Source organism: Bubalus kerabau, chromosome 19 (genome assembly GCF_029407905.1).
Source record: "Bubalus kerabau isolate K-KA32 ecotype Philippines breed swamp buffalo chromosome 19, PCC_UOA_SB_1v2, whole genome shotgun sequence".
Lineage (NCBI taxonomy): Eukaryota > Metazoa > Chordata > Mammalia > Artiodactyla > Bovidae > Bubalus > Bubalus kerabau.
Genome location: NC_073642.1, coordinates 54,735,963 through 54,745,692, shown reverse-complemented (window position 1 = coordinate 54,745,692; position 9,730 = coordinate 54,735,963). Strand labels below are relative to the sequence as shown.

Below are 9,730 nucleotides of genomic sequence, written 5' to 3'. Positions count from 1 at the left end.
GAACTCCTTAGAAATGCAGAATCGTGGGCACCACCTCAGACCTACTAAATCAGAACCTGCCTTTAAACAAAATCCCAAAGGATTAATATCCACATTAAAATTAGGAATCTTGGTGTGGTCATAGTAGGCATTTGATAAAGATTTGTTCAGTGAAATAGAAAAATCCCTATGTACCCAAAAAATCTGGACAGAAGAAAGCAAATAGGATGGATTGTCTTAAGGTTAAAGTGATATATTTAGATGGAGAAGAAAATGGCAACCCACTCCAGTGTTCTTGCTTGGAGAATCCCAGAGACGGGGGAACCTGGTGGGCTGCCGTCTATAGGGTTGCACAGAGTTGGACATGACTGAAGTGACTTGGCAGCAGCAGCAGCACATATTTAGAAAGACACAACTTAAAAGTACTGCGGAATTGAGAAGGCTCTTTTGCTCAGGTTCAGAAAACAATTGCACACAGCTGCTCTGCATCTATTTAATGCAAAGACGAGGGGGTGTGAGTGAGTGAGTGCACGTGTAACAGAGAGAGGGAAAGACAGAGAGAGAAAGAAACAGAAAAAAGACGGAAAATAAATGTAGTTTAGCTAGTGAGCTTTGGAAATTTTCACTGGTTAAATTTCCTCTGACTGCAGAGCCCCATGGAGTCACTGTCTCAATGGAAACTCCTAGAAGATGCCGAATTCAGAAACTCCTCCTAAGGCAACACCAGGTCTGTTGATTTTATTCCATTTAAAAAATTATCAGAACAGGTTTTGCATTTGGTTAATATTTACTGCTACACATCTTACACAACTTGCAACATGCTCTGCCATCTAATGATAATTCAAAGGAGGGTCAGCAAACTAGGCCCCAAGGCCCAAATTCAGCCTTAGCCTGTTACTGAATAGCCAAAAAGCTAAGAATGTTTTTCACTTCTTTAAAGGGTTTTTAAGAAAACAAAGAATAAAGTATGACAGACCTAAGTAGCCCTCCAATCCTAAAATGCTTACTGTCTGTGTCTTTACAGAAAATGTATGATAGTCCTAACTCAAAAATTAACACCAAGATCCATAACACTATCAGAACCAATTTAGGGCACAATCACACAACAAGGGAAATATTCAGTAACAAGAAAAGATCTTTAAGTCACCATCTGCCATAGCTCTGGTGTGAATGTACACACACCGCCTGCCCCACCCTCCCCTTTCTCTTTCTCTAATATTGACCAGAAACTCCTGGATAACTTTTTTTTTCTTTTTTGGCACAATCATTTTCACAGAAAATAAGGAAAATAGAGCTCTTCTTAACAATTCCTTGCTTCTGTTTAAGGGGTAGTATTTAACAAAATTTATTTTGTTTGAAAAATACTCTTCCAGTTTTCACTTAAATTTTATAAAGAAATCATGACTCTGCCAGAAAAAAATTAACTTTTCAAAAAGTAGGTGCAGTCATTTCAGAGTCTTGCACTTGTGTGTTAGTTTGGGTATGTTAGTTTACAACAGCTTCTGGCTTCACTTCTTTTTTTTTTTTTAATTTTATTTTATTTTTAAACTTTACAAAATTGTATTAGTTTTGCCAAATATCAAAATGAATCCACCACAGGTTCACTTCTTATGCACACAGTGGTAGCAGTGCTTAGGAAAATACTTTATTCCTGCTGATAAAGTGGATTCTTGTTATGATTTGATATAAAGATGGCAGTTTGTGCAAAAGATCCCAAGATTTGACTGGGTGGAAAGGTGTCTCTATCCCTGTTCAGAATATGTAAAGAAATTTGTTTTAAAATTTGTCAATAGTTTGATCATGGGATATGTGCGCATATGAGTGTAATTTTTGACACATTGCCTATTTTTGATTAATGAAGTAAAAAAATACTTTCTCAAAAGGTAAAGTGATTTTATACTATTTTGTTTCTGTTTAGTCTGGGAATTATGACCTTGTATATATGTAAAATGTAAAATTATCTCTTATCACATTTGTGAAGTGATATTTTGGAAGCACCTATTGGTATTCATAATTTCTTAGGCCTGCCCAAGCTAGATAATCCAAAATTAAGTGAAAGTGATTTTTAGGGAGCTTTTGTGTATGATCATATGCAGGTTTCCCTGGGTTTCCCTGATAGCTCTGTTGGTAAAGAATCTGCCCTCAATGCAGGAGACCCTGGTTTGATTCCTGTGTCAGGACATGCTGGAGAAGGGATAGGCTACCCACTCCAGTATTCTTGGGCTTCCCTTGTGGCTCAGCTGGAAAAGACTTTGCCTGCAATGCAGGAGACCTGGGTTCAAACCCTGGGTTGGGAAGATCCCCTGGAGAAGGGAAAAGGAAAGGCTACTCACTCCAGTATTCTGGCCTAGAGAATTTCATGGACTTGTATAGTCCATGGTGTTGCAAAGAGTCAGACACGACTGAGTGACTTTCACTGACTCATATGCAAGTTATGGAGGGAGGAAATACTCATGACAATGGAAATTATCCCCTAACTTAGATTTCCAGATATTTTGTCTTTATTTCCACTTGAATGCTGAGTGCTTATGCTTGGAAAAATAACTTTACAAAGTACATGTGTCTGTGAAATTATTTGAAAACAGTTTTAATTGTTAGGGTTTCTATGATTAGACTTGAATTGAACTTATCCCCCTTCTGTTTTATACAACATATAATGTGACCCAGAGGGTGCTTTATAAAACTTGATATATTTAAGGAATCAGTAATGATGTTAATTAAATTTGATCTTGCCTTAGGGTAGGGTAGAACAATCTTGAAAAAATTAAAAAAAAAATTAGTTTCCATAACATTCCAGGCTAATTTTCTCCATATTACATAGCATCCCCAAAGTTAAGGTTAGTCATTACTTTTACCGTATCAGTTTTAGAGAGGAGCATTGACTTCACATCAGGTATTAACGGTTTTTACATAACATACAAAACTGTCAGCTACCTCTCTTATTTTTTGTTTATTATCAACACTCGAGTTGTAATGACTTAAATGATACAAATACCTGTTTTATGACTAATATTTGCACAATAGCATTCAAAGCATGAATGGTAGAAAAAAATGAGTGGGTCATGCTTTCAAAGTAAATTTTATGAGGCCAGGGTAATATCATATTCATCTTTACTGAATAAGATCATGGTACATGGTCTGTACACAGAGAATAATCATTCGATGTACATGTTGAATATGAGTGAATTTGTGATGAATATAATGGGAAGTGGATATAAGAAAAACGCAGAATTAATCGTAAGATAATAGAAGCATGAGAATATAAGTACCTTAGGAAAGGTTCAAAGTGATGTGAGAGTTTCAGGAAGACAGTAATTACATCAGGTTACATACAAACAGACAGGAGAAGAAATGTAGGAAGATTGCATGTCAAAGGAATTCTTCAGATGCCACAGGAGGGTAGGATGGTGAGAAATGGTTAAGGGGCAGTCCAGCCAGAGAGAACTCACATGAAAAAGGCACAGAGATGGGAACACACGGCAGGTGTTAAGGGATTGGTGACTCCTTTGGATGGACTCTACTGTGAGGTACAGATGGGGAGGACATGGGAAGATTGGGATTTAACATGCTCTGCTAGAATCGGAGAAAAAAGAGTAATTTATATCATCTAATCTGTAGGATTGTCAAAATGCTCTACAATAAAGTATTTAAACAAATCTCCTCAAGTTGACAGCAAAAATTATACAGCAGCTTTAGGTAAATTGTTCGAGTTTTTAAAAGGCAGAGTTATCAAGTAAGCACCTTAAATTAAGCCCAGATTTGCTTCAGAAGTAGAAGATGTAACTTTGATAATCCTTTTAGCAAATACGTTCTAAAATTCTCTTTTGTATTAGTTTTACCTTTTGTGAATGGAATGAGCATAGATATTTTTACATCCTCTTAAAGGTAAAATTATCTTACTACTTCTTTGCTTGCTTATTAGAGCATCAAAATACTGGGCAATAAATTTGGTTATAAGACATCTTGCATTTAGTATACATGGTAAAGAATCTGTCTGCCAATGCAGGAGGTGCAAGAGACAATAGTCATGGTTTGGTTCCTCAGTCATGAAGATCCCCTGCAGTAGGAAATGGCAATCTAGCCTGAAAATTCTAGGCTAGAAGAGGAAGCTGGTAGGCTGCAGTCCATGAGGTCACAGAGTCAGACACGACTGAGTGACTAAGCACCACACAAAATATGCATTTAAATCTTGATTCCTTATATTTGCTTATTCTTTGCTTTTCATATATCATTAAAAATTATTTCTTGATTATACTTTCATAGGGAGCATTTGAGAATATTTCTTGAACATTTGCATTTCCAGTATATGGCAATGCTGTCATATGGCTGTTTGAAATTGTAAGAACAATCATAATGAAAGGAAGCAGATGTTCATTGCTGCGAAGGAATCGTATGTGATGCTACTACCAAAATATACATCTTCCATCTCAAAAAGATATTTTTCGTTTCTCCTTTCTTAGAATTTCCTATGTATATTATTCACTGCAGGAAATAAAATGTTAGAGGGAATATCATAATAAAATTTAAGTGTCATACCAAAGAAGAGTTTTTGGAAATTAACTTCAGAGATTTGAACAACTGCTTATTTCTTCTTTTTATTTCTAGGAGGTGAAACTTTTAAACTAGATTTTCCTGAGATGGTTTATGGGTGGCTCATATACTAGGGAATATAGAAAGGTGCAGGAATCTAGGGAGAAGAAAATATTTGTGTCTAAAGAATATGTTTAAAAATTATTTCTAGTGAAATATTGTCTTCACATCTTAGTGAATTTTATTGAGATGTTTGATGTAATATTACTTTATTGAGACGTTTTTCTCAAAACTCACTGGAATAGGAATAGTTTTTTAGTACACATAGAGCATTTATTTGGAGTCAGTTTTGACTCTGAAATGCAGTACTTGGATGCAATCTCAAAAACAACAGAATGATCTCAGTTTGTTTCCAAGGCAAACCATTCAGTATCACAGTAATCCAAATCTATGTCCCAATCAGTAAAGCTGAAGAAGCTGAAGTTGAATGGTTTTATGAAGACGAACAAGACCTTCTAGAACTAGCACACAAAAAAGATGTCCTTTTCATTATAGGGGACTGGAATGCAAAAGTAGGAAGTTAAGAAACACCTGGAGTAACAGGCAAATTTGGCATTGGAGTACAGAATGAAGCAGGGCAAAGGCAAATGGAGTTTTGCCAAAAGAACATGCTGGTCATAGCAAACACCCTCTTCCAACAACACAAGAGAAGACTCTACACATGGACATCACCAGTTGGTTAATACAAAAATCAGAATGATTATATTCTTTGCAGCCAAAGATGGAGAAGCTCTATAGGGTCAACAAAAACAAGACCAGGAGCTGACTGTGGCTAAGATCATGAACTCCTTATAGCCAAATTCAGACTTGAATGGAAGAAACTAGGGAAAACCACTAGACCATTCAGGTATGATCTAATCAAATCCCTTATGATTTTACAGTGGAAGTGAGAAATAGATTCAAGGGATTAGATCTGATAGATAGAGTGCCTGAAGAACTATGGACAGAGGTTCCTGACATTGTACAGGAGGCAGAGATCAAGACCATCCCCATGAAAAAGAAGTGCAAAAAGGCAAAACGGTTGTCTGAGGAGGGCCTTACAAATAGCTGTGAAGAGAAGAGAAGCAAAAGGCAAAGGACAAAAGGAAAGATATACACAGTTGAATGCAGTGTTCCAAAGAATAGCAAGGGCAGATAAGAAAGCCTTCCTCAGTGATCAATGCAAAGAAATAGAGGGAAAAAAATAGAATGGGAAAGACTAGAGATCTCTTAAAAATAATTAGACATACTAAGGAAATCTTTCATGGAAAGATGGGCAAAATAAAGGACAGAAATGGTATGGACCAAATAAAAGCAGAAGATATTAAGAAGAGGTGGCCAAAAATACACAGAATAACTATACAAAAAAGATCTTCAGGACCCAGATAATCACGATGGTTTGATTCCTCACCTAGATCGAGACATCCTGGAATAAGAAGTCAAGTGGGCCTTAGGAAGCACCACTACGAGCAAAGCTAGTGGAGGTGATGGAATTCCGGTTGAGCTATTTCAAATCCTGAAAGATGATGCTGTTAAAGTGCTGCACTCAATATGCCAGCAAATTTGGAAAACTCAGCAGTGGCCACAGGACTGGAAAAGGTCAGTTTTTATTCCAATCCCAAAGAAAGGCAATGCCAAAGAATGCTCAAACTACCTCACAATTGCACTTATCTCACATACTAGCAAAGTAATGCTCAAAATTCTCCAAGCCAGGCTTCAACAGTATGAGATGTTCAACATGGATTTAGAAAAGGCAGAGGAAGCAGACATGAAACTGCCAACATCTATTGGATCATCAAAAAAGCAAGAGAGGTCCAGAAAAACATCTATTTTTGCTTTATTGACTATGCTAAAGCCTTTGACTCTGTGGATCACAGCAAACGGTGGAAAATGCTTCAAGAGATCGGAATACCAGAAAACCTGACCTGCCTCTTGAGAAACCTATATTCAGGTCAGGAAGCAACAGATAGAACTGGACATGGAACAACAGACTGGTTCCAATTAGGAAAAAGAGTACGTCAAGGCTGTATATTGTCACCCTGCTTGTTTAACTTATATGCAGAGTATGTCATGAGAAACGCTGGGCTGGATGAAGCACAAGCTGGAATTAAGATTGCTGGGAGACATATCAATAACCTCAGATATTCAGATGACACACCACCCTTATGGCAGAAAACAAAGAAGAACTAAAAAGCCTCTTGTTGAAAGTGAAAGAGGAGAGTGAAAAAGTTTTAAAACTCAACATTCAGAAAACTAAGATCGTGGCATCTGGTCCTATCACTTCATGGCAAATAGATGGGGAAACTGTGGAAACATCGACAGACTTTATTTTTTTGGGCTCCAAAATCATTGCAGATGATGGTGACTACAGCCATGAAATTAAAAGACACTTGCTCCTTAGAAGAAAAGCTATGACCAACCTAGACAGCATATTAAAAAGCAGAGACATTACTTTGCCAACAAAGGTTCGTCTAGTCAAAGCTGTGGTTTTTCCAGTAGTCATATATGGATGTGAGAGTTGGACTATAAGGAAAGCTGAGCACCAAAGAATTGATGCTTTTAAACTGTGGTGTTGGAGAAGACTCTTAAGAGTTCCTTGGACTGCAAGGAGATCCAATCAGTCCATCCTAAAGGAAGTCAGTCCTGAATATTCATTGGAGGGACTGATGTTGAAGCTGAAACTCGAATACTTTGGCCACCTGATACGAAGAACTGACTCATCTGAAAAGAGTCTGATGCTGAGAAAGATTGAAGGGGCAAGGAGAAGGAGAGGACAGAGGATGAGATGGTTGAATTGCATCACTGACTTGATGAACATGAGTTTGTGTAAGCTCTGGTGTTGGTAATGGACATGGAAGCCTGGCGTGCTGTAGTCCATGGGGTTGCAAAGAGTCAGACAGGACTGAGTGAAATGAACTGAACTGAATTTTAATTATTTTATGATTCTTATTTGATAAGATGGGATCAAGGATCTTCTCAGTATCATCTCCTGGTGCCTTGTGTGTTGTCTTGGGTGCATGACCACATATGGGCACAAAGTTCCAATAATGTAATAATGATAAAAATATTTATTAAAAGTCAAAACTAAGAATATTGCTTATATTTGATTCTCCAATCAAAGATCAGTTGCTCTGATCTTAGCCTAGCAGAGACAATAACTAAATGATGATAATACTTTAGATTTAGACTAACATTTGCAGGTAACAATATTATTTACATTAACAATGTAACTAACAAGTAGGAATAAAAATAATATTTATATTGCTGATAACTAATTATAGGTAACAGGTGTTTTAATTTGTGCATTAGGAAAGTGATTAAGTTCTTAATCTCAGTGAGTCTCAGTTTTTCCAACTGTAAAACAGGCTTTAGTAATCATTCTCACTTGTTTTGAGTTTACACAGCTAATGAGTATGAGAGCTGGGACTCTAATCTAGGACTGCTGAATCTGAAATGATGGCACTTTCTCTTTAGTAAAAGGTTAGTTGTCCTAAGACATGACTTTATCTTATCTATTCAAAGGCTGTTGACTCCAGCTTTCACGTTATTTTTATTGTATCATATATTTGAGCTAATTGCATGGTAGCAAACATTCAAAAATGAAAACGTTCAGTTAAGAATGCAGACATTTTTGACTGTGATATTCACCACATGGTAGATGTAAAAACTCAGAATCAAGACAATTTTGAACTAACAATTTCAAGAATATATGATCCAATATCCTCGTTCTGCTGAGGACAACAGTGGATTGATGGCTGTCTGTACAAAACACAGTAGGGCTCTTCATGAACCCAACAAAAACTAAAAATGATATTACAGTAATGGTATTTTTGGAGGAAATGGTTTGCTCTTTTGGATTTTTCATTTAGATAGTCCTTTTTATATTTGGAGAAAGACGGCACTCTGTCAAACTCCTAAGTAAAGGAAAAGCAATCCAGACCATTTGTGTACACTGGAAGGCACATCAGGGCGTTAGCAATCTTGAAGGAAATTGCCGTTTGAATTATTTTGCTCACTTTTATTACCAGATGGTTTAAGATATTTAATAGACATGACAATGCTGATGTTATGGCCTGACAATACAAGAATATTCTATAGAAACCAGACAGTAAAAAAATAATTGGCTTTATTCTTTGTAATATATGAGTTCTCCACAATCTGGCGGGACTAAAGCATCATCACTTTAGCTCATGAGCTATGCCAGAGCCTGAGTCACTGCTCACAGAGAGGTAAGAAATGTTCCGAAATGACATCAACAGAGTTTGTGACTCCATGACAACGAAAGGTGCGGGGAGTTTCATTTTACCATATTAAAGATTTTCCCCTTTAATTTACCATATTTCATTGAATCTAAGATGTTACAATGATGCACATTACAGTTTAATGGTGTTAGCTGAAACCCAGGTTGCATTCTCTCAACTTAAATCTGTATTATCCTGAGCTGAATGAATTCTCTCCATAATAATAAAATAAAAATAATCTAGGACAGCAGAATTATTTTTCCAGTTTATGTTAGTTTATCAATCCTCAAAATATAATTGAGTGCCTCTTTCTGCTTGAGAAAGTGCTATATATAACAACCTGGGACTTGACCTCAGAGAGCTTACAGTTATATGGGCATTTGTGAAGCAATGTGATAAGTGCAGTTTATAGTCATATACAGAAGAAATTATAGCACCTGTCAGAGCATAAGTAGGTTGTGTGGGCTAAGAACAGAGTTCTTAAGTTCTTAATTACAGTAATTATTACTAATTGCTAACGACAATGATGCAACATATACTCTTGCTATTATATAATGAATGGTTTTCTGCCCCTTTATTTGGTATCAGCAATCAAGAATTCTCTCTTTAAAAGTAACATTTACTAGTATATTAGGTTGAATAATGTGAAATTGTTGTTTCTATAGGTTAAAAATAGCTGAATTGTGGCAATTCATGTGACTCAACCTATTCATCTTGCTGAATAGAAATTTCCAAGTGAGTCTTTCATGCTGTTTGTGCCTTCTTTTTGCGGTTGCTTAGATCTTATGAGAAATACAGAATCAGTACTTTTCAGTTTTGATGAATCTATTCCTCTTACCAAATAGCAAAATTTATATACATATTTTTTTTTTTAACATGTGATTGGGAACTAGAAGAAAGAAATTTTGAATTAAAGTAGTAGATTTCTTTCCTTTAATTTA

The 9,730-nt window shown here is 36.3% G+C and overlaps 1 protein-coding gene and 1 pseudogene across 21 annotated transcripts in view; both read left to right on the top strand.

Moving 5' to 3' along the window:
- Positions 1 to 477: 477 nt before the first annotated feature.
- Positions 478 to 9,730, top strand: part of LOC129633627 (craniofacial development protein 2-like) — a 472,452-nt gene continuing 463,199 nt past the window's right edge. For 9 of the 21 annotated variants that reach the window (XM_055555447.1, XM_055555445.1, XM_055555438.1 and 6 more), the window contains exon 1: positions 479 to 706. In XM_055555447.1, the coding sequence (XP_055411422.1) occupies positions 670 to 706 (37 nt within the window). In that variant the 5' untranslated portion in view covers positions 479 to 669. Of the gene's footprint in view, positions 707 to 9,730 lie in introns of all 21 variants that reach the window. The other 12 variants (XM_055555453.1, XM_055555451.1, XM_055555436.1 and 9 more) reach the window with 4 other exon arrangements.
- The window catches only part of LOC129634473 (14-3-3 protein zeta/delta-like), a 40,116-nt pseudogene continuing 33,491 nt past the window's right edge, over positions 3,106 to 9,730 (top strand).